A 25,548-nucleotide genomic window follows, 5' to 3' on the forward strand; every position below is an offset into this window, starting at 1 on the left:
TCCCCCTGAGCAACAAACCTTGGAGGTTGCTCCATGTAGACCTCCTCGAGTAAGTCACCATGCAAAAAAGCATTCTTGATATCAAGCTGATATAGCGGCCAAGCATACATAGCTGCAAGAGAGATCACAACACGAACTGACCCTATCTTAGCAACTGGTGAGAAGGTCTCTGTATAGTCAATACCATAGGTTTGGGAGTACCCTTTTGCAACCAATCGCGCTTTCAGGCGTTCAACACCACCATCGGGAAGATACTTAACTGTATAAACCCATTTACAACCAACAACTTGCTTCCTAGGAGGAAGAACGGTGAGGTCCCAAGTATGATTATGATGAAGGGATGAAAGTTCTTCTGCCATTGCACGACACCACCCTAGAGAGGCAAGGGCTTCCTGGACATCCTTAGGGACAACAACTGATGATAACAAGGTGACAAACTGGCGATGGGAGGCAGAAATGTGAGTAAGTGAAACATAATTGGAAATATGATGAAGGGTGCAAGTGCGTTTACCTTTCCGCAAGGCAATGGGAAGATCAAGATCAGATGCTGGGTTCGGGTCTGGAGCCGGATTTGTCGATGGTGATGTAGCCGGAGTAGTAGCTGGTGCGCGTGGACGATGTGTATACACTTGACGGATAGGTGGGCGTTCAACCGGTGGTGGCACTGGAGGCAAGGATTTGGTCACGGCTGGAACAAGGGGAAGAGGGTCGGCAATGGGAAGTGGAGGTGACGAGGAGGAAAAAGCATCACCGGACCCGAAAAAGAACGGAGTAGACTCAAAGAAGGTGACATCAGCACACAAAGGACTGTCGAGAACTAGGATGGTAACACTTATACCCTTCTGGGTCCGAGAATAGCCAAGGAAGATGCACTTGAGAGAACGGGCATCGAACTTGTTGTTCTCGGGACCCAGATTATGGACGAAGCAGACACACCCAAATACCCTAGGAGTAAGAGGAAACCGAGACAAGGCGGGAAATAGGATCGTAGACGGAGAATGACCATCAAGGATGGACGTGGGCATCCGATTAATCAGAAAGCAAGAGGTAAGCACCACATCACTCCAAAAGGGTTTGGGAACATTCATGTGATGCATGAGGGATCGTGCTGTTTCCAAGAGATGACGATTCTTTCTCTCAAGCACCCCATTTTGTTGTGGGGTGTAGGTACATGAGGTTTGATGTATAATGCCGTATTGGTCCATGTATTCTTGAAATGATGAGGATAAATATTCACGGCCATTATCAGAACGGAAAACTTTAATGTGAATACCAAATTGATTATGAATCTTAGCATAAAATTTCTGAAAAATGGTAAACAATTCACATATTTCTTTCATTAGATAGAGCCACGTCATCCTTGAAAAATCATCTACAAAAATGACAAAACATCTATACCCATTATATGACATTACTTTATAAGGATCCCAAACATCGGAGTGAATCAAAGAAAAAGGACTCGACACATGGTTATCAACCCTAGAACTAAAGGGAACATGATGGTGTTTCCTAAACTGACACGACTCACAATCCAAAACAGAAAGTTGACTCAAACGGAACCAAAGACTTTAAAACTTTCAACGACGGATGACCAAATCGATAGTGCCACTGGAGAGGAGAAAGGGATGACTGGATAGCTGTTGAAGTTTTTCCACCACCGTCAAGGTAATACAGTCCACCAGCTTCATGCCCTCCACCAATCTTCATCCCTGTCTTGAGATCCTGAAAAACACACATAGAAAGATAAAAAGTAATGGAGCAATTAAGTGATTTGGTCAGCTTACTAACAGACATAAGATTAAAAGGCAATTTAGGAACATAAAAAATTGAGGATAGGGATACAAGGTCTACGTCAACATTACCAACACCACAAATTGAGGATGTGGAACCATTAGCAAGGGTGACAGATTTTGTTGTTGAGCAATGAGATAGGGAAGAAAACACACCTGGAGTTCCAATCATGTGATCGGAGGCTCCAGAGTCAATGATCCAAGGATTGGGTGTGGATGCCAAACAAGCCGTACCTGATTGAGCGAAAGTAGCTGTGTTCTGCTGTGATGTGGATTGGATAAACCTCTCATATTCATCACGGGGAACACTCACCATCTCCTCCACGGGACCATTTGTGGATGTAGGAGGTATCTGATCAGATGAACGATTCTCCTGTCTAAAGCTGGAACTGGTGTCACTAGTCATAGCATGACTGGCCCAGGTTAAGGGTGGACCATGTAGATCATAACAATAGTTAATGGTATGTCCATCCATACAACAATGAGTGCACCTCTTTGGGCTTGAGCCACGTCCTCTACCACGGGCTCCCCCTGAATCTCTGCCCCCAGTACGACCACCACCACGATTATAAGTAGGCCCACCATTGCCACTTCGGCCATACACCGGACCACTACTACCACCACGACCAGACTGAGCTCCCCGAGCTCCACCTCTAGCACCACGGCCTCTCGACACAGCAAAGGCATATCTGTCTGAGATATTAGAGTTCTCAGTAGATCCGATAGAAGTCCTCCGGAGTCGAGCAAATACCTCTTCTAAGGAAGGGAGAGATGATCCTCCTAGTATCTGAGCTCGTACTGGTTCATATTCAGATTTCAGTCCCACCAAAAATCGAGTCACATCAAGCTGTTCTCTCTGTTGTTGCTGAATTTTGACATCATAAATGAGAGGGTGATGGACATTTAGCTCATTACGTATGTTTCTCATACTGGCATAGTACTCCTCAAGACTATGATTACCCTGTTGCAGATTAAAGTACTCCTGATACAACTGATACACTCTGGTTGTATTGTCCTGACCCGAATACAATTTCTTTGCATGGTCCCACACATCTTTGGCAGTGTCAAGAAACATGAAATTTACACTAATCCTGGGTTCCATACTATTCCATAACCATGTGATGATCTGAGCATCCTCTTGCTCCCAGTCTTCATACTCGTGAGAGTTAGTGGAGGGTTTCTCCTCTCTTATGTGTTTTACTTTCTTCTTTGCCTTCAGAAAGATTTCGACGGATTTAGCCCAAGGCACATAATTCTCTCCATTTAGTTTAATGGAGGTCATCTGAACATTCAGGTAGTCTGTAGGCACCATCACATTAGATTTACAGTCACTGTTATCTCCCATTCTGTTATCACCGATTCTGCACACTTGCTGAATTCTATTGTCACTGAATTCTGCACACTGCACACGACTAGATCACACTCGTCACACTGATTTCAGCACTTGTTGTTGCTGAAAATTGTACTCTTTACACCACAAACCCTACTCCTACGGCTACCTTATCACTGAAGGAACAACCACACGAGCAGAAAATCAGTCCACACAAGACAGCCACTGCACCACACAGATCGACCCTCTTCTCTTCATCGATTAGGGGAGGGCTTCTTAGAAACCACAGCAACCGACCACACAAGACACGACTGGAGGCTTAGAAACCTCCAAGGGGAGAGGGCGATCACTCCTTTTCAGCCCTTTCCCTTATCTCCAGTTGAATGCAGGAAAATCAAGAGAAACCCTAGATTGGGTGCACAAAGAGTAGAAATCTAGTCAGACAGAAATCTTGGCAGATTCGAGTTGCTCTGATACCATGTTATGATTTGGCCTGCCTTGGAGTTCTATTTGTCTGAGATCAGTCATGTAGAGAGAGGCTTTTATTATTAAAATAAATAGAAAGTCTGGTTCGAACTGGAAGTCAAAAACCTAACTCCCATTTGGCCAGATATGTGCTTTTATTATTAAAATAAATGGAAAAGACATATGTGCCCTTATTTAAGTAAGGTGCATTGGTTCTAACATAATATTACAGTTCAGCAACCTTAATATAAGTATAAAGACAGAAATACCACTTACGCTAACAGTGGTGCTGAGAATGAAGAGTATCAACAACTGTTGTTGCTGAAAACCATCTCTGTAGGTGTTTCCACTAGTGTGTAGTGTGGTGAGAAGTGGCTGTAGGTGAGAAGTGAATTAGAAGTGTGATATACAGGTGAAAAAAGGAAGAAAAAAAAATCAGATATGGGAGACAATAGTGAATGCAAATCTAGTGTCATGGTTACCACTGATTACCTGAATGTTCAGATGACCTCTATCAAATTGAACGGGGAAAATTATGTGCCTTGGGCGAAATGTATAGAGGTCTTCCTTAGGGCCAAGAAGAAAGGGAAGCATGTAAGAGAAGAAAAACCTCCCGCTGATTCTTAGGAGTATAGTGATTGGGAACAAGAAGATGCACAGATTATGACCTGGTTGTGGAATAGTATGAAACCCAAGATCAACGTGAATTTTATGTTCTTAGATACACCGAAAGAGATTTGGGACTATGCCAAGAAGCTGTACTTGGGACAAGACAACATTACTAGAGTGTACCAGCTTTATCAGGAGTACTTTAATCTGCAACAAGGTTGACAAAGTCTTGAGGAATACTATGCTAGCATGAGGAACTTTCATAATGAGTTGAATGTGTACCATCCCCTCACTTCCGATGTTTAGATTCAACAACAACAGAGCGAACAACTAGATGTAACCGGATTTTTAGTAGGGCTGAAACCTGAGTATGAACCAGTGAGAGCACAAATACTAGGTGGGACAACTCTTCCCTCTCTAGAAGAGGTGTTTGCCAAACTTCGAAGGATTTTGTTGGACCTATAGAGACTTCTAATATCTCTGACAGGTCTGCCTTTGTAGTGACGAGAGGGGAAGGTCGTGGAGTTAGAGGTGGAGCTCGGGGAGTTCAGCCTGGTCGTAGTGGTGGCAGTGGACCCATGCTTGGTCGTAGTGGTGGTGGTGGACCCATGTATAGTCGTGGTGGTGGAAGAATTGGAGGTTGAGATTCAGGGGAGTTCGTTGTAGAGGATGTTGTAATGGTTCGAGGAGGTGTACACATTGTGGTATGGAGGGCACACCTTCAACTTGGGCAAATCATGCAGTGGCTAGTGATAGTAGTTCCAGACAGGAGAGTCAACAAGCTGATCAGATGCCTTCTACATCTACGGATGTTTCTGGGAAGGAGATGATGAGTGCCCCATGTGATGAGTATTAACGGTTCTGTATTTGACAGAAGGTCCACTACAGGTTATTGTACCTTTCTTAGGGGTAATTTGGTGACATTGAAGAGTAAGAAACAAACAATGGTGGCAAGAAATAGTGTAGAAGCTGAATACAAAGCCATGGCACATACAACTTGTGAGCTAGTGTGGTTGAGAAATCTTCTATAGGAGATGGGGTACTCAATTGACACTCCAATGAAGCTTTATTGTGACAACAAGCTGCAGTCCACATCTCTTCTATTTCAGTTTTTCATGAGAGAACAACACATAGAGAAGTTGATTGTCACTTTGTGAGGGAGAAGGTGCTAAGCGGAGTGATAGCCACTGCATATGTTAACATAGGAAATCAATGGGCAAACTTGTTCACCAAAGGATTGAGTCGGGGAAGAGTGGATTACATATGTAACAAGATGGGTCTATATGATATATACTCACAAGCTTGAGGGGGAGTGTTAGTGTCAATTGTATAGGGGTAGTTCACCGACCAGGGAGAATATAACTCTCTCTCTAGTTCGAACTAGTTTTTCCTTCTCTCTTCTCTTCTCTTTTCTTCTCTTCTTCTTTCTCTATCCTTTTTTAGTTTTTTGCTACTGTTATTTCTTACTGAATTCTAGTGCAGGTTTGAACTTTATCAAGGTGGAAAGGAAAGATTCGAGATGGTGGAAAGAATCTAAAAATGGCCGATTCTTGGCCAAATTCAGGTTCAAAAGGCATTTGGGGAAACTCTGTCCCCCAAGGGTGGAATCTTTTGTTGTCTAGTTGCATTGGGTAGCATATTGACATTAAACCATCTTCAAGATAGAGGTTTCTTCTTTAGTCTCTTCAAGGCTGGTGGGTGGTCTCCCAATTTTGTGGAGGATATTTTCTCCAAGTGACCAAAGATATTAGGAAATGTCAAGGCATAGATTGCCTGGAGTTGCATTTCCTTTGCAGTTTGCTGGGAACCATGGAAAGAAAGAAATAGAAGAATATTTGATGAGAAGGCTCGCTTAATGGAGCATATCGCACTTCTATGTGGCAAAAGAATTATGGATTGGATTCTCATTCTCCCAGAGTTCGAAGGAATCACAAAGGAAGACATTGGTTCAAGATTTTGAAACACTCTGCAACCTTTGTTTGGCTTATGTTTTTTTTCCCTTTCTTCTTCTCAATGTATCTTTCTTTTTTGCTCTGCCCTCCTTTGTAGTTTTGCTTTCCAGTGATATCTCATCACTATCAGATGTACATTTTTCTTCTATTAATAAATTTTCTTTTTTGTTACTTCAAAAAAAATGCAATCAATATAAACCAGTCTGTAGGCCACTTACCACTAGCCCTCATTTCCAAGGAAGAGATTGAAGATATTATTGGTGATCAAATTGTTTCAACACAACATAGGGGATGTTGCAAGTTTCTTTTGAAATGGAAAGGTCGTCCTTACCCTCATTGCAATTGCATCATTGCCAATGAGTTCCAACGCCTAAAATGCGATATGTATGAGAGGCATATTTCCTTTTAATCAATAGAGCTAAGTTTTTCCAAGCCGGGGAGAGATGATGGAGATCAACTTAAGGCATATCAAAAGAGAACCAAAGCTGCTACTATGCTTATTTGGCATCATTATGATCACATGGGACCATGTGGGAACTTAGTTAGCAATGGATCAACTTGGGAAAATCTTAAAGTCTTCAATTCACCTTAAGATGCTCTTTGTGTGGTTGAGTTTGCTGTTGGATAGGACTTATTTGAGTTTCTTACATTTTAGGACAGCAAGGGTATTTTTGTAATTTTGCATGTTTAGGGGGGGGGCAGAACCGTGTCGCTAACCACTTTGGAACACTAGTTTTAATATTTATAATTTCTTTTTCCGATTCTCAAACAATTTCAAACGTAGTAAATGGTGAGAACGGGTTGTATACACAGAGAAGTGAGAGAAAAATCGTTATTTACTTAAATCCGGGAAAGATAACACAATTGAGAGTTGCAGAAACACAAAATTTAATTAATTAAACTGAAATTCATTAAAATAAAATTCGAACAGTGCTGGAAGTGAGAAGTGCAGAAAAATAAATAAATAAATAACAAAAATAATTAAATAAAAGGAACGAAATAAAAAGTCTGTAATCCGATCAGAGGTAGCAGTTTTCGGATCTCTCCTTTGACCCTCGAACTTATCATGCTAGGCCTTCCATCTTACTTGGCCGAGGTCTTACCTGGCCGAGTTCCAGATCTACAGAAAAGAAAACAAAAATCAAACTGAATGAAAGTAAATTGTAGAAAGGAAAAAACGGAACTAGAAATGAAAGAACAAAAATTAAATCTAAGACTAATGGTTGGGATCCGAATCCAGAGGTGGCAGTAGTGGCATAGGCGAACTACAAGCAGGAACCCCTCTTCTTGCCTGGGTGTCCTCCTCTTCCTCTACCCTTGAACTTCTCAAGATTAGCCTTTCGTTTTACCTAGGGGCAGAATCCAACCCCTTCTCAAGAGCCCTTGAGTCCTTTTTATAGAGAAGGATGGACACAACTGGGATTAGAGAGAAAGAGGGGGGCAGTAGCTGGGTTTTAGCAAAGATATGGGCGTCCTAGGGTTTCTAATGAAGGGTTAGGATGGTTCTGGGTTGATCCTAAGGCTGAGAAAAGAATGAGAGGGTGCCCAATTTTATGTAGGGTTGAGATTTGGGTGCTTAGAAATGGAGGGTGGAGATTAAGGCGCCTAGGGTTGAAAGGTGGAGATTAAAAGGAGTGGGTGGTGCCCTAGAGTGGATGGCTGAGATAGAAAATGGAATGGAGGGCTGAGATCTAATGATTAGGGGCTGAATGGTGAGGATTAGAAATTAGGTGGCACCCTAGTGTTAAAAAGCTAAAAAGAGAGTGCCCTAAAATAAATGGTGGAGATTGAGCAGCTAGGAGCGGTTAGGGTTTGCTAAAGATGAAAAGAATGAGCTAGAAGGCGCCCTTGGGTTTGTTAATGAGAGGGGAGCATGCTAATACAGTAAGAGTGGTGCCATTCTGGGTCTAGCAGATAGGAGTTGCCCTCCTATTCTCAGTTTTTCACAAGAACACTCCCTCTCTCAGCTGGACTTCATACCAGCTTCCCAAAAACTGCATTTCAGCCATGTAACTTCCCTAGTTTGCCACAAAAGTTGCACAGAGACCCTTAGAGGTCACAACATTGAATTTAACTGGGAAAAGGGCACACTTTGACTATTCTAAGGCCGAAAATACCTCTGAAATAATGCTCTTAAGGCATCAAAATATTGAGTTATCACACCCCCTAACTTAACCATTGCTAGTCCCTTAGCAATGCAGCCTTAAAATTACACTGAGTAAAGAGATCATTCCCATTGCTAGATCATCCCTCACAAAATTAGCCAAGTATCCTGATTCCAGAATTTTCAAACTTTGTATAGATTGGTATTGGGCTTAAGGGTTAAAACTGTCCTATTTTGAATATCGCATAAACTTGGCTTAAAAATCTTATTTACACTTCCAATTACATACTGTCTTGATAAGCTGAGATTGATTTTTGAAATCAGGTGGGTATTTTTATCATTTTTGACAGTTGATTTCTACCCCTGAACTTAATATGCACACTTATTTTTATTGTTACCTTTCACCGTTTTACACGAATCTCGACACTTGCCTTGGTGAAGAGACCCGGTTATTAAGTGTTAGGTAAGTATCTTTGGCATTCCCTTTTCCGTTTGACGTGAATTTCGACACTTAACTTAGGTGAAGAGACCCAGTTACTAAGTCTAGGGTGTCCATTGACCTTTTGTTCTTTTTTTTTTGCAACATTGTTTTGGGCAGTCCACTGTTTCTAACAAGACCAATTGTTCAGGACAGTCAACAATATTCAAATAAGACCAATTTTTACTCCTATAACTTGCTACCAATTTATACAAAATTCAATATATTTTTATCAGTTTCCTCAACTTTTTCTGTTTGGGAATCTCTTTTAATGGAAAGAAATTTTAAAATTTCCAATGAAATTTTAATTCTACATATTTAAAGGCTTAGCTTCTCAATTTATTTTCAAAATTTCATTTTTTTTTCTCTCTTTCCTCACCCCCCAACTTAAGTGCCATTGTCCCCAATGGCATGACTAGGCTGATGCAAAAAGGACTTGGGCCAAAGGGAACAATCAATAGGGTTTTCCTGAGGGGTTCAAGGTCTGCCACCTGGTCTTAAATAAAAAAAAAGAAGAATAAAAACTCAAATCCTAACAGCAGAAACACTAAAACTACGTTGGGTTGCCTCCCAACCAGCGCTAAGTTTAACGCTTTCAGCCAGTCACATTCATTCACTTCTTCCATCCAGACTCTCAGACTCACTTTGTTCTTCATACAAACAGGGCTCAGACTGGGCTAACCAAGGGGTAGACAAGTCATCCAAAAGATCGTCCACTATATCTTCATTGCACTCATCTTCCCCTAGGTTTGGACACTTAGAGGCACTAAAAACATTTAATCGGACCTTCTGCTCCCCAAATGAAATGTCCATTTCTCCCGATTTTACAGTTAATGTTTGCATTGGCCGTTGCTAGAAATGACCATCCTAGAATTATTGGATTATGGTTTAGTTCCTCAGTTGGGGTCATGTCTAGGACAACAAAGTCTAAAGGGAAATAACAATTCTCTATCCTGACAATGACGTCCTTGATAACACCTTGAGGAGTCTTGACCGATCGATCAACGGGTTTTAGAATTATCGGGGTAGGTTTTAACTTGCCAATCCTGAACCTTTCATAGATAATGGACGGAAGCAGATTTGCATTGGCCCCAAGATCCAATAGGGCCCGATCAAAGGTGATTCTAGAGATGACACAACTTATGAGAAGAGCACCCAGGTCTTTCATCTTCCGGGGTAGTTGGTTTAGGAGGATCGCATTAACGTCTACCGAGAGCATCACTTTTTGTGGGGCTGCTCGTGGCTTCTTCTTTTGAGTGCACAACTCTTTTAGGAACTTGGCATAGGTTGGGACATGTTGAATCGCATCGAGGAGAGGGATGTTAATTTGAAGAGCTCCTTGATCTCCTCGTTGCGAATCTCTTTCTTCTTTCGCAACGGCCCGACTATGAATGCGGTTGGAAAGGGGATCACAGGTTGGTTCACTAAAGGTTCTTTTTCTAAAGTTTCATTTCCTTCTTCTCCACCCAACTTAGTCTTCCTATTTTTCTTCTTCTTCAATTTTCTTTTCCCCATACGAGTCTTCTAAAATTCTCCTACTCCTTAAGGTTGTAACAACTTTGGCATTTTTGAACTGACTTAGGTGGTGGTTGAATTTGTTGTGGAGGAAGACCCTGTAGCTGATTCCTAGGATTTGCAACCGGTTGACTCGGTAATTGCCCTACTTCTCTCCTCACATTAGCTTCGGCTAGCTGTCTTATTTGGCTTTCTAATCTGGCAATGGACTGCTGTTGATTTAGGATTAGCTGCTGAAGCTGCATGAATTGGTCATCTACTATACTAGTCTGAGGAGGTTGAGGGTAAGCCTGATACGGTTGGGCCGCTTGGTTCCTAAGGTACAACTGTTGGAATTGGTTCTTTACTTGTGGCCTCTAAAATTGCTGAGCCATGGAGTTAGGTGGATGATGATACTATTGGGACTATGAATTGGGTTGATGTGTCCTCCAAGAAAAGTTAGGGTGATTTTTCTACCTAGGGTTGCAAGTATTTGAGAATGGGTCGTTGTTGGGCCTTGAGAAACTCTGGGTTGCCTGAACCTGTTCTTGGATAAATGGTGGAAACTGGGCCACCGTGGGACAATCATCAACCTAGTGGGTCGAATTGGCAAAAATGGAGCAACTTCAGGATAGGGTGTAGATGGGCCCGATTGCTGGTTAAAGGTGAAAAACTGATTAAGCTTTTGGGCTAGAAGATCTACCCTGTCCAATTTTCTCAAGATAGCATTCAAGTCCATTCTTGCCTCAGGCTCTATATTATTCCTGACTTCATAGAGCCCTACCCTCTTTGTGGGTCCCACCGACCTTTCATAGGAATACAAGGATGCATTATTGATGGAGTTTTCACTCAAGGTCTAGAAAAGTGCATACACTTCATCCTCACTTTTGCTCATAAATGCCCCTCCCCCCCCCTCAGGATGCATCTACCATTTGCCTGTATTGATCCGTCAAACCTTCATAGAAGGTTTGGACAATTTGCCACTGGGACAGGCCATGGTGTGGGCATTTTCTCATTAACTCCTTCATTCTCATCCAAGCCTCATGAATTTGTTCACCCGGTGTCTGGGTGAATCCAGTGATGGCTCTTCTCATGGTATTGGTTCATCCTATAGGGTAGAACTTTCTAAGGAATTCTTGTTGCATTTCTGCCCGAGTTCTAATAGGTCTCCCTATAGTTCCCAACCAGTGTTTGGCCTTACCTTTCAAGGAGAAGGGGAAAAGAGTCAATCTAAGGGCATCATTATTGAAGTTTTGGATCCTTACAGTGGAACAAATTTCCAGAAACTCGTCTATGTGTTTGTATGGGTCCTCACTCGGGTTCCCATAGAAAGGGGAGCATTTGGATTTTGCTTGACTTAATCTTATACTGTAGGGCTTGAGTATCTGGCAACTGTGTGTAGGATGAAGGGTTATATTGGGTTGGAGTGAAGTATTCCTTCAACTTTCTGGGTTGGGCATCATTGATTCCGGCCATTTGGTTGCGATGTTGGTGATGGGGGTATCTCTCTATTTCAGGTATGGGTTATATAGTTTCTCTCTCCTTAGAGATCTCCTTCCCACATACAACTCAGAAGTCCCTTTTTCTTGTTGAAATTTGAATTTAAAATTTTTGAATTTTAATTTCAAATTTGGATTTTGAAATTTAAATTCTGAAATTTAAACTCAAATTTGAATTTTTTTTATATATTTTTTTGTTTCTCTTTTTTTTTTTGAAATTTAAATTTAATTTCTGGTTTTGAAATTTAAATTCAAATTCGAATTTTTAAATTTTTTTTTAAAAAATGCAAGCAAATCAACCACACGACCTAGGGCTGACCCAGGGTTTCCTAAACTAGTGGTCCAACCAATGTGAATCCTTTTAGGTTCACTTGGAATTACACCACTTCCTTTGGTTAGCCAGGTAAGAGGTGGGGATTGGAAGGCTCCCCTTGCTCTCGTAAGGACCTAATTAAATAACCACAAAACCCACTTAGGTTTGTCGTTTAACCTCTTTCCTTAGATACCAACCGCCGGTTATAGAAAGTAATCACAAGCTTTCCTAAAATTCTGCACATTTTTGAACCAAATATGAGGCTCTCTAAAGGATCTTGCTATTCAAATTTTAAATTAGGGTTTAGGGTGAACCGCACTTGAAGGGTGGTGATTTTTGGGCCAAGGAAGGGTGATGAAATCCCCACTTTATCTTATTTAAGTTGGATTGCCCTTAAATGGATTAACGAAAAAACACAATAAACAAATTACAATGCATAAACAATTATTTCTAATATGCAATTCAGCAATTTAACATAAAATAATAAAATAAACTAAGCAAAAGAAGCAATTAAAATAATAATAAAAAAGAAGACCTAACACATTCACAACTAACAAGATAATTTCAACAATTAAATAATCCTATATGATGCATGCTCTAAAACATATCAAACCCTAAATGTTGGCAGGCAAATGCAAAAATTTTAATTTTTTTATAATTTTTATAATTTCAATTTTAATTTACTTTTATTTTTTATATATATTTTTTATTATTTTTTGCTGTTCGAAATTTGAAATTTAAACTCATTCGAAAATTTGAACAATTTCCTATTTAACAATTAATTATTCAATTAAATAACTGATTAAAGGACAACTAAATAAAGCAACAAATAATTATTGCAAACAGAAAAAAAATTAATTGTGCTAAAAAAAATTAACAACTACCAAAATAAATTCTAACAAGAAAAAAATAGCTACTCAAAAGATGAAACCGAAAATACAAAAAAAGAAAGATTATGCAGCAATAAAAAAATAAAATAAAATATACAAACAATGTTTTTTATCTAAAAATAATAAAAAACCTAATAAAACAGAAATTCGAACAAGAAATTAAAATAAAGAAAAAAATAGATCGAGAAACTAAACGAAAGAAAAATAATACTAAAAAAATATAAATCAGATCTAGAAAAAACTTAATTAAAAAAAACGAAAATCACTATTCTACCAAAAAAAAGAGTTCGAAAAGAAAAAATAAAAAATAAAAAATAAAATGGGACGACTACACCTGAAACGCAATCCAATTTCTCTTCTTTTCTCTTTTTTGTTCTTCAGTCTGACAATGCTCCGGTACCCCACCTTTCGCTTTTACATCCTGCAAAATCAAAGAGAAACAAGAATTAAAATGAGATTACAGATCAAATAATCAAACGAAAATAAAAAAAATAATGAAACATATCCGGACATAGCAAATAAAAATCTTTCTTCGTTGCTTCCCCGTCAATGGCACGAAAAACTTGGTGTGTCCGGAAGCGTGTCGTTAACCACTTCGACACACCCGTTTTAATATTTATAATTTTTTTCCGATTCTCAAACAATTACAAACGCAGTAAAAGGTGAGAACGGTTCGTATCCATAGGGAAGCGAGGGAAAAATCGTTATTTACTTAAATTTGGGAAAGAGAACACAATTGAGAGTTGCAGAAACACACAATTTAATTAATTAAACTGAAATTCATTAAATAAAATTCGAACATTGTTGGAAGTGAAAAGTGCAGAAAAATAAATAAATAAATAACAGAAATAAATAAATAAAAGCAACGAAATAAAAAGTCTGTAATCCGATCAGAGGTAGCAGTCTCCAAATCTCTCCTTTGACCCTCGAACTTCTCGAGCTAGGCCTTTCGTCTTACCTAGCCGAGTTCCAGATCTGCAGAAAAGAAAACAAAAATCAAACTGAATGAAAGTAAATTGCAGAAAGGAAAAAACGGAACTGGAAATGAAAGAATAGAAATTAAATCTAAGACTAATAGTTGGGATCCGAATCCAGAGGTGGCAGTAATGGATTGGGCGAACTGCAAGCAGGAACCCCTCGTGTCTGGACGTCCTCCTCTTCCTCTACCCTTGAACTTCTCAAGATTAGCCCTCCGTCTTACCTGGGGGCAGAATCCAACCCCTTCTCAGGAGCCCTTAGGTCCTTTTTATAGAGAAGGATGGACACAACTGGGATTAGAGAGAGGGCGGCGGCAACTGTGTTTTAGCAAAAATATGGGTGCCCTAGGGTTTCTAATGAAGGGTTAGGATGGTTTTGGGTTGATCCTAAGGCTGAGAAGAGAAGGAGAAGGCGCCCAATTTTATGTAGGGCTGAGATTTGGGTGCCCAGAAATGGAGGGTGGAGATTAAGGCGCCAGGGTTGAAAGGTGGAGATTAAAAGGAGTGGGTGGCACCCTAGTGTGGATCGCTGAGATAGAAAATGGAATGGTGGGCTGAGATCTAATGACTAGAGGCTGAATGTCGAGGATTAGAAAGTAGGTGGCACCTTAGGGTTAAAAAGTTACAAAGAGAGTGCCCTAAAATGAATGGTGGAGATTAGAAGGGATTGAAGGTGGAGATTGAGCAGCTAGGGACGGCTAGGGTTTGCTAAGGATGAAAAGAATGAGCTAGAAGGCGCCCTAGGCTTTGCTAATGAGAGGGGAGCATGCTAATACAGTAGGAGGGGTACCATTTTGGGTTTACTAGATAGGAGGTGCTCTTCTGTTCTTAGTTTTTCACAAAAACACCCCCTCTTTCAGTTGGACTTCACACCAGCTTCCCAAAAACTGCATTTCAGCCATGTAACTTCCCAAGTTTTCCACAGAAGTTGCACATAGACACTCTGAGGTCACAACATTGATTTTAATTGGGGAAAGGGCACACTTTGACTATTGTAAGGCCGAAAATACCCCTGAAGTGATGCCCTTAAGGCACCAAAATACAGAGTTATCAGGGGGTTTATGTTTTTGGACAGGTCTTAGTCTAGCAATCTCCCTTTTTTTGTCTTTACATTTTTAATTGTTTGGTGCTAGGTTTAGTCTAACCTAGCTTCTTTTTGTAAGTTGCTTGTTGGACAAGCCAACTTGGGGGGCAAGTTTCTCTTTAAGCTTGTAAGGCTCATTTGGAGGATAATTTTTGGCTACAAAATTTGGTGGGATTGCCAAGTTAGAGGGTGTGGTTACCCTCACCTTTAGGTGTTATTGACTAGGTTTTCATCCTATTCCCATTCTACTCTTCTCTTGTCTTTTGTTCTTTCTTTTGTTAGATCTTTGTTTTTGTGCTACACATCTAGACCTAAGTTTAGCTGCAAGAATACTACTGAATCACAAAGATCTTGCATCTGTTTGTGTCCATATCCATATCTGGGCATCATATATATCAATATCATGAGAACTAGAGGATGTTTTTCCCTTGAAACTGTACTTTTATTTCCACTGATTGATTAGAACATCATTAACACTGACAATAATTTCTTGTAGGTATGCCAACATAGTAAGGAGACCATTTTTCAAGCTGCTATTATGGTGCTAATGATTTCTGTAAAGGTATTTCTTTTGTACAACTACTTCTATATGCCTTTGGGATTGAAGTCAAACATGTAACTAAATGTTGTTGATGGAAATGGTTCTTGTGATGTATTTGTTTGTGGTTATTGCAATGGTAAAACAAAAGGCTACTGCCTACATCTTTGTGAATGTTGCTTATTGGGAAAAATCATTGGAAGTGTTTTTTTTTTGTCTCTATTGATGATATACGTAATTAGTGGGTTAAGGTGAATTTCTTCTTGGCAAGTGTAGTTACATATCGAAATTGATCTCTTTTATCTTACATATCGAAATTGATCTCTTTTATCTACTAATGAATTTAGTTAAACTTTGATAGTCGTGTTGCAAGTGTTGAGAATGGAGAAAGAAAGGATTAATATTCAAATTGGATTTAGAGAAGGCCTATGATATGGTGGATTGGTCCTTTCTATTGACAGTGATTAAAAACTTTGGATGTGGGGAGAGGTGGTGTATGTGGATTAGAACTTGTCATTATTCCATATTCGTGAATGGAACTATGGTGGACTTTATTTTGTTCTTAAGAGGATTTAAACAAGGGGACTTGCATTGTGAGTGGTTAGGAAGTTGGTCGAGATGGGATTTTCATTACACATTTGCAATTTGTTGATGGCACGATTTTGTTCTATGAGGGAGGGGATAGAAGGTGGGTTAAGAATTTGAAATTAGCGGTACAACTCTTTGAGCAAATGTCAAATCTGAAAGTGAATTTTGATAGAAGTTGTTTAAGGGGATTTAACATGGAGGAAAGGGAATTGGCAGAGAGTGTAGGAATTTTAGGATCTGTGGTGTCTCATTGGCCTTTGAAATATTTGGGTTTACCTTTTGGAGACAATCCAAAGAGGAGTAGTTTTTGGGATCCCATTGTAGAAAGGTTTGCTAAAAGGCTTGCCTCTTGGAAGAAAATTACCTTTCTTTGAGAGGTAGGATTATTTTGATCAAATCCACCCTAGCTAACCTACCTGTGTTATTATATCTTTGTCTTTAAGATGTCAGAGGGGTGAGAAAGAAACTAGAAAAGATGATGGGATATTTCTTGTGGTAGATAGGCGAGAAGGAAATGGATCATAGAGTTAGATGGGAAGTAGTTAGTAGGAGTATGGGGGTTTAGTTTTAGGAAATTTGCAGAAGAGAAATGTGGCTTATTGGGCAATGGCTTTGGAGACTGCTTAAGGATAGGGACAAAGTATGGACAAAGGTAATTGTGAGCATTCACAGGCTCATGCCCGATGGTTGGGATGTTGGAGTACTAACTAGGGCAACAAATGCTATTCTACCTTCTTTCCTACCATGTGTCACATATGAAAGATAAATTTCCTTCTTTGTAAGCTTAATGGGCCTAAAGCCTATTTCGAACTGGGCTATTAATTTAGTTAATTAAAGGGGCGAATTCTGAGATGGATTAGCAGTGAGGATAGGGTCTTAATCCTATCCACTCAGAGAGTCCAGATCTGAATGTGATTCAGATCTAGAAACCTCCTAATAAGATTAGGATAAAGCTAATCTAATCTGCAGATAAGATAAGGGTTTATCCTTATCATTAGAAGAGAAGGCTGATCCAAATATGATTTGGATAAGCACCTTCTAATGGGATTAGGAGCTGATCTTTTCAAATTAACAAAAGGATGGAGGGGGCGGCAGCCTTGAGAGAGACCAAGAAGCACATCAGATCCTCTTTAGTGCTGAAATCAAGAAGAGAGAATTCTGCACCCTGCGAATACTCTCTTGCCGCCTCCCTGTTCTTGCCGCCCTGTTTGCCAGTTCGATCTCTAGCTGTGGGAGAAGTCAAGATTGGATCTTGACATCAATTCTTTGAGAAAGGATTGAAAAGGGAGCTATGCTCACGTTCCATCCTGCTGTTTCTTGCGAAGGACAGAGTTTTTGGGGAAGAACACTGCTGATTTTGCTCCATCCTGCACTGCGCCATCTTCAGTGGGAGCAGTCTTTGGATCCTTCCTTGGGCGTGAACACCTTCGTTGGGAGATATTGCTTCTCCGTATCAGGTATCATTCTCTCCCATTTCTTTTGGTTCAGATCTGGTTCAGTTTAAGGTTCAAGATTTATCATTGAAAATATGATTTTCTAAATAGGGAATGTGATTCCCAGTTGAAGGGAGAAAAAAATTTTTGAAATTCGCCCCTTATTCCGCAATCTTTGGGCGTCCATGTGATGGATCTCTCAACCCTTCAGCAACGTCTTGGGTCGTGAGCCTTTGAAGGAAATGGGCGTAAGGCCTATAATTAATAAGATTAGGTTGTCATGTGCTCTTAGTCAAATCTGGGTTTGGAAATGGGTATGGAGCTGCATTCCTTTTGCTGTCTGTTGGGAGGTTTGGAAGGAGAGAAACAAGAGGATCTTTGAGGAAAAGATGAAAAGCTTGGAAGAAGTTGGGGTGGCATTTTGTTAATTGGTTGTTGATGCTGACTTTTGGCATACTTTAAGCGATAAATAATGATCTTTGTTTTGGTTTATGTATTCTGTTTTTTGATTATAAGACCTTTTTGTTTATTGTAGATGTCTGTTGGGTGACTCCTTGTCACCTATGTTATATCTTTTATTGCAGTAATAAAATTTTCTTCTTTATTTATCTTCAAAAAAAAAAAAAGTCAAGTGCTCAAGAGGACCAAGGCAGGGTGATCCCCTTTTGCCTTTACTTTTCCTCATTGTGATGGAAGACTTGAGTAGAATACAGCTAAAGCCTTAGATTCTGTCTGCCAAGAAGGCTTTGATGTTAGAAACAATGGTACAAAGATTGCTCTTGTGCAATTTGCAGATGATACACTTTTATTCTGCAATGCATCCTTGGATCAGGTGAACATTTTGAAGTTCTTACTCTACTGGTTTGAGGTCTTTTCGGGTTAGAAAGTTAATCTGTCCAAAAATGAAATGATGGCAGTTGGGGATGTGTCAAATTTGCAGGAACTGACTGATGTTTTGGGTTGCGAGGTGCACGGTGCACATTAAACTCCATTTAGATCCCCATCCTAGAAAAAGTGGATTCGAAGTTAGCTTCTTGGAAGGCACACTATCTCTCTAAAGGAGGCAAGGTTACTCTAGTTAAGAGTATCTTGGCTAGCCTCCCAGCCTATTATATGTCTATTTTCTCAATTCCTTCTGAAGTGGCAGGAAAAATTGAGAAGAAAATGAGAAATTTCCTTTGGGAGGGATTGAAAGATTCAACCAATTATCACCTGGTCAATTGGGATCGGGTTTGCAAACCACCATTTTGATTTGGGAGTAAGGAAGGTTAAGCAATTCAATGTGGCTCTACTGGGTAGGTGGTTTTGGAAGTTATCTATGGAACCCAACAATCTGTGGAGAAAATTATAGCAGAAAAGTATAGCTTAGGAAGCAACAGGTGGGATGCAGAGTGTTTTGAACTGTCTTATGGTTGTGGTGTCTGGAGAAGGATTTACAAATCTTTCAACAAGTTCAGTGAAGGAATCAATCTCAAGGTTAGGGATGGGAGAAGTCTGTGCCTCTGGCTGGACCCATGGTGTGGGAACAGAACTTTAAAAGATATATTCCCTGCTTTGTTTAATGTGGCTGAAAATAGATTGCTCAAAGTAGCTGTCTCTTTTGTGGTAGAGAGTGGCAGGATTTTATGGACCAACTCTTTCAGAAGCAATTTTAATGACTGGGATGTGAGTTTGGTGGCTGGTTCTTTACGCTGTCCTCCAGAATCAGCAACCAAGTCTACAAAATCAAGATTCCAGATGTTGGAAGTGGAGTCATTCAGGAGAGTTTACAGTGGAGTCTTTCTACAAAGGCCTGGTGGGCGAGATAAAAAAGTTTCTTCCCAAGCAATGCTATTTGGGGGACAGATGTTCTCAAAAATAAAGTTCATTCTTTGGGTGGTAACTTCGGAAAAATTCCTTAGTAAGGATATGCAACTGAGGAAAGGCTTCAATCTCCCAGATGGGTCCTTGGTGCTTTGTAACAGAATGGTTGAGACTTCAGATCACCTGTTCCTTTACTGCTGTTTCAGTACTGCTGTTTGGAACCATTTTTGCAGAGCTTCAAATCTCTAGCGGTGCTGTTCCAAGTTAGTGAAAGAGCTGTTAGCTTGGCAAGTTTCAGGTATGTCCAGGAAAGGAAAAGTTTGCTGGGCAACTGTCCCAGCAGTGATTACATGGGCCTTATCGCATGCTAGAAATAGAAGAATCTTTGAATACAAGTCAATTTCTGAAGCAGGGGTGATCAATACGGCAGTAGAAGAATTGGCTCTCTGTTCAAAATGTATTTAAGATGATATATTTTCTTCTTTTTTAAGGGTAGACTTTGGGGGTTCCTATTAAGCTACTGTACAATGCATCTTTGTACAGAGGATCACACTTTGATATTAATACAATAGCTTATACTTTACCTTTCTCAGAAAAAGTGGGAATTGCCTACCTGTTTTTATTTTTTGTCATTTTCTCCTGATTTTATTTTCTATTAGAACATTTTTTATCATTCATGAGATTATAAAATCTATGCGGCTTAATCCCTATCAAGGTTTAAAATGTCTGTGTTGGTGTAAATGTTGGGCATCCAAATATAAGAAACATGTCAAAGATGTCGGAGATATTGTAAAAATTATTAACATGGTGGAAACACTCTAAAATATGCAAAATATAGAACGATATTTTATGAAATGATAAAAGAAACATAGGTACACCTTTTTAAATTATTATCTTGTTCCAAATCACTAAACAAATCTAGGAAACTAAGGTTGTGGACAAAAGAATATGTTCTGAAGTTGCCCTATAAACTTTAAGATTCAGAGCTTCATGATAGAATAAGTTAATACAAAATGTAAACTCATAGAAAATGTAAATGGTTGTAATAGATCAACCAAATAATCTATTACACAAACAAAAACTAATATTACTTAATGTTTGAAATGAATATTGAGCTAGCTCAAAGTGGTAATCATGTAAGTTAGGTGGGCAATAACATTGTTACTTCATATATCTGCTATATTATCACCGACTGATGTTATAATACTATTTCTTGTACTCCACATATTGCTGGTAGTGTTCATTGGGGAATATGTTGATTCTGGTAAAATCTTGTGTTGCTACATATTGCTGGTAGTGTTCATTGGGGAATATGTTGATTCTGGTAAAATCTCGTGTTGCTAGCCATTGAAATGAAAATGTCATGAAAATATAAGGGAAATTAGTGACATTGTAAGCCATGTTCTACGCATGTCAAAGTGATGCGCCAATAGCTTCTTGTCTTTGTTGAAGAAACCCCAATTGCCGTCTTATCTTTTTTGTCTTGTTCTTTTTGAAATATTCTCGTGTTGCTTCTTTACTTTTCAAAACATGTTTACCCTAGAATACTTAAATAGTTGAATCATGTAAATGTTAACTTTTCTTGATGTTTCTTCATTATGCTATGGCTGGTAGAATGCTTGTAAATGCGGTTGGTTTTCAGCAAAAGATACTGAGGACCTTCTTAGCTTGGCAAAAGAGGTTTGTATCTCCTCTCTATGTATATGTGTTCATATTTATATAATTCAGTTGCCAATTTTTCTTCTACACTTGTTATTTTCCTTCATGGCATTTCAGAAAATTTGACAAACTCTAGTCTTTCTGTGTTTTTAGATAGAAAACCTCTTCTGTAGTGGGGGGTGTGCCAATATTGAGCCAAGTCATTCTCTTCCTGTTATTTCAAATGTCATGACCAGGTATTTACTTTGATATGCAGTGCTTCTTATTACATAAACTTCATCTTCTATTAGTTGAAAATAGTTTGTACTCTGACATTAAAATTTTCTCCAACTTGAAGTTTTGATTTTTGAGAGAGGAAATAGTCATGAAACAGTTTTGATTTTGGTAAGCGACATTTCCATTGACATTAAAATTTTCTCCAACTTGGGAAGGATTGTGTGGAGGGTTGCATGCTTGCAGTCTTTTGGAGCTTGGGCCATATAGGTTGAGAGAAATTCAAGGTTATATGAAAGCAAATATGGAGCAGAAGATCGAGTGTTAGCTAAAATGAAGGCTAGAATTATTTCTTGGGTGGGTGTGCATAGGACATTTTATTGGAAACCAATATGATAATTTTTTTAGTCAAAAGATTTTTTTCCTAAATTTTGTGATATAAGGGTGTAAGGTTGTATTTTCCCTTTGTATAGATCCTTAATATGCATAGGTGTCTAAAAGTTTTGACTAATAAATGGTTATACTTAGCCTTTTTCAAAGAAAAAGACAGAAGACACCCTCTTTAAGGTAAAGGGAACACATGAGTGGTGGGTATTAGGGTGCTCTACTTTTCCTGCTTCATTGAAGCATCTCTCTAATGTTTATTTTCTTCATCGAAGCTTTCCACCAGAGTGCTTTAATTTTCCTGAGAAGTAGAGCCTTTCCACAAAGCTTTAATCAGGGATAGATTAGCATTGAGAGGGGTGTGGTCAACGACTTCAAAGAAAGGCTTACAAGAGAAAGAACTATGCGGGTCAATGGACTAAATTCTTTGATCTGAAACTTTATTTAATAGGAAAACATCTTTAAGGAAAAATTGAGGGGATTAATTATCTCACCATTCTCCTCATGATCTGTAAGACCTCTCCTGAACCCTAAATCCCAATTAATCCCTGATGCATAGTAGGAAACTAATTATGATATAGGTTTATTCTTCTAAAAGGTGGAGTACAATTTAGGAAGTTTTAGGCTCAAAGTAGTATTCCTCTACTAAGTGTCTTCCAAAATTTTTACCATATTGCCTGAAATTAAGTTATACCCGATTTTTCTTTAATAATTGATCATTTGTATGTGTAGTTAAATAATTTTCGTGTTTCTCACTCTTAAATTCTCTTACAGATTTTATCCTCGAATTAGAATGGGTCATATACTTACTTGTCTTCAAATTAAGGTATGGTGTTTTTTGTCTGTCAATCACTGATTTCCTTTTGTTAATATTTTAGGATTGATTATCATGTAACTAGTCGTTTACTTGTTATATAGCCTGGATATGGGACTTTTGTGACCGATTTCCAAATCTCGAAGACTATGGTGTCTGCTACAAAAGAAAGCATTGTAAGATTCTTCTTCTTCTGAGGTCAAAAATGGTTCTGGAAGTTGTTTTATTTATGTGTCATATTGCTTGCTCACAAATTCCTCTGTCAAGAATTAAACGTTCATTTGATCTAAATATAAATGCAAGGGTGTTTGTGCATCTCTACACTTTATGTTTCTTATTGTACCAAAACCATAATGTTATCACTGAAGTTTCAACCCTATTCAACACATCTTTTGAGGTCTTTTACTCCAATGCTTGAACATGCTTTATGTACCTAAATGGTGGGGACTGACAGAGATGAGGAGTCGTCTAATCTGTCTCAATGTGAACAACTAAAAAATATGGTGGAGACTGGACTTTTTTTAGTGGTATTGAGGATCAGTTTTGAAGGAATTAGATGTACTTTAAATTATATTTAACTTGATTCCTGTTAGAATCAAGTCACCGGATTTGATGTCTTCCACCTCAAAATTATTAATTTCTTGTATTAAAGGGCTGTTCGGATTTCTCTCCAAGACCAATGTACTCCTCTGCTTTAATGATTCTATGTGCATAAACTAAAGCCACTATAGGATATTGAACCTTGAAGACTGGAAGAAAATTGAATGGAGGGGGTTAGGTTCTATAAATGGTTCCATCTTTCTTCTACTTGTCTCTCAATTCAAAGAAGGACCTATAAGATCTAGTCATTGTGATGTTAAATTCTGATGTTCCAGCGAAGTGGAAGGCAGGAATTGATGAAAAACTCAAAGAACTCAAGGTACGTTTGTAGATGCCCACCACCCACATGAGTTTGAACTATACAGGGTATATTTTGAAAATTTGAAAGAAAATGAAGGGTAAAAACGTCACAGGGTATATTTGTCTTTTTCAAAAACTCAGGGTATGTTTAAGTCAATTTACAAAAAACTCAGGGTATGTTTAAGTCTTTTACCCTTTATGTTATCATTAGTGGGAAATCCAAGTTATCTGACTATGACTAGATTGGATACATCATATGTAATCCAGGTGGTTTGTTGTCTCGTTGTTGCCACTCACATCTCATTACAATTAATGCAATAGTTAGCTACTTGAAAGGGGACTCCTGCAAAGAACTTTTCTTCTCTTCTTCATCATCATTTCACTTGAAGGCATATGTTGATGTTCATTTGGAAGGTTATCCAGATACTCTCAACTATAACATTGTCTTTTTTCTGGTGATTATCTGATGTCATGGAAACACAAGAAAGAAAATGCAATCTCAAAGCCCTCTAAAGAAAGAATATCAGGCAATGTGTTTGGTTGTAGGGAGATTAAGTCATAGAAAAAGCATTTTCCTTTTTATTGAAAGGCATGCCCTTTCAGGCAAAGTTCATTTTGCTTGAACCCAGTCCTAGCTTGTTAATGTCTTGATGCATAAACTTTGATTTTGATGTTCAATACATAATTTACTTTATTGTAGACTGTATTAATGACGCTCAGAATTTGAAAATTTAGCTCAAGTAGCATTTGAATGTGCAAGACTGCAACCTCCATGATAATAACACAATACTCTAACCACTTGAAGCAGTAGATTTTTTTACGTATTTTATTTCTTTCTGAATATATATGTGCATATTTCTTGTGTTAAGATTTTTTTTTTATTCTTTCAAAATTGGCACTTTAGTTTACCCAAGCACACACTTGTGGCTTACACTTCAGCATCCATGAACCCCTTGCACTTTGGTTGTGCTTCTTGCATTTAAACATCAAGTAACTGAGACAAGAGTTTCTCTATCTAGAAAAACTTAGAGAAAATAAGCTTTTGAGGAATTCACTAGGATTGATTCGACCTTCTAGGGTTGTTGATTTATGTCATGAGTTCAGAGGCTGAAACTGCTGATCACAAGTATAAATAGAAGAGAGAGAAGAGAAAGAGAACCTAAAATAAATTAATGTACACCTAGAGTTGCTTCGGGGTTTATGGAAACATACACCATATGAGCATAGGCTTAGAAACTCAAACAATTCAATGCCTGTTTGGGAGGGCTTCTGTGTTAGAGGTGAGTTGCATTGATTAAGGCATGGTCATTGAGCACATGTGTTTTGGACAAGCTACCTAGAGTAGCTTCAGTTTACAGTCATGTTCTGTGTTCGGAATGCCAATATTGGCTTTGCAGATTTTCACTAAACTCAGATTTTATGAGTCTAATGTGGGGCCCATCTCAGAATGCGAGAAGCCACATCTCGAAGCCCTCCCGAACAGGCACTCAGTTCGCTGATAGTTGAAAACATTCAAGTCACACATATATGCATATATGCATTAATTCAAATAAAACTAATAAAGTTTTTGTCAATGAGGACAAATTTCCTTGTTAAATTTTCCAAGAAGTTAGGTCTTGTAGCTGGCAACTAGTAAAAGAGTCAAAATCCACTCTAGCTTTTCTTTTCTTTTCTTTTTTTTTTTTTTTTTGAGCAAAAGGTAATGCACTCTTCCGAGTTCAAATAATTCATATGCAAAAAGGCATGTATAGTGACTTACTATATTAGCATGCCCAGGACACAAAAACATTAGGCTCACCTCACTTTCTTATCAGGTAAACATTGTTTCAAAATATTAAGCTCACTATTTCAAAATAAATTCTAGCTTTCCTCATTACTAGTATTAGTAGGAAATGACACCTTTGTCCTTAACAAATCATCATGTTAGTTGTTGTATATAAGCAAAAATTTTGATTTTCAAGTTTTTGAAAATGATAAAATTGCTTTTCAAAAAACAGATGAATCTGCAACTAGATGTGTTCATTATTTGGTCCAGACTGTCAAACTGAAAAGAACCAAACTGAAATTGGTAGTTCGGTTAGTTGTTGTATACTAGGTGTACATTATTTTACATGTATTTGGGCGGCTGGGTAGTTTAGTAATTATGTCTTGAAGTAAGGACACTCTAGTCCACTGTTTTTCATAAAGAAGGGTATATTTGTAATTCAGCCTTTATTTAAAGTTTAATATAA

At 38.6% G+C, this 25,548-nt stretch overlaps 1 protein-coding gene and 1 non-coding gene across 4 annotated transcripts in view; both read left to right on the top strand.

The window, feature by feature from the left end:
• LOC148848879 (uncharacterized) overlaps nucleotides 1–25,548 on the top strand; it is a 76,936-nt gene that overhangs the window by 12,540 nt on the left and 38,848 nt on the right. For all 3 annotated transcript variants that reach the window (XM_088951206.1, XM_088951204.1, XM_088951205.1), the window contains exons 3-7: nucleotides 15,482–15,547; nucleotides 20,962–21,027; nucleotides 21,160–21,242; nucleotides 22,378–22,429; nucleotides 22,522–22,593. In XM_088951206.1, coding sequence (XP_088807332.1) covers nucleotides 15,482–15,547; nucleotides 20,962–21,027; nucleotides 21,160–21,242; nucleotides 22,378–22,429; nucleotides 22,522–22,593 — 339 coding nt within the window. The remainder of the gene's footprint in view (nucleotides 1–15,481; nucleotides 15,548–20,961; nucleotides 21,028–21,159; nucleotides 21,243–22,377; nucleotides 22,430–22,521; nucleotides 22,594–25,548) is intronic.
• LOC148848880 (small nucleolar RNA R71) lies at nucleotides 11,213–11,319 on the top strand. Its single transcript, XR_016101575.1, has one exon. It is a non-coding gene; the product is annotated as a small nucleolar RNA R71 (small nucleolar RNA).

The sequence above is a fragment of the Nelumbo lutea genome, chromosome 6, assembly GCF_056320005.1.
Source record: "Nelumbo lutea isolate HS-2025 chromosome 6, American lotus-T2T, whole genome shotgun sequence".
Taxonomy (NCBI): Eukaryota; Viridiplantae; Streptophyta; class Magnoliopsida; order Proteales; family Nelumbonaceae; genus Nelumbo; species Nelumbo lutea.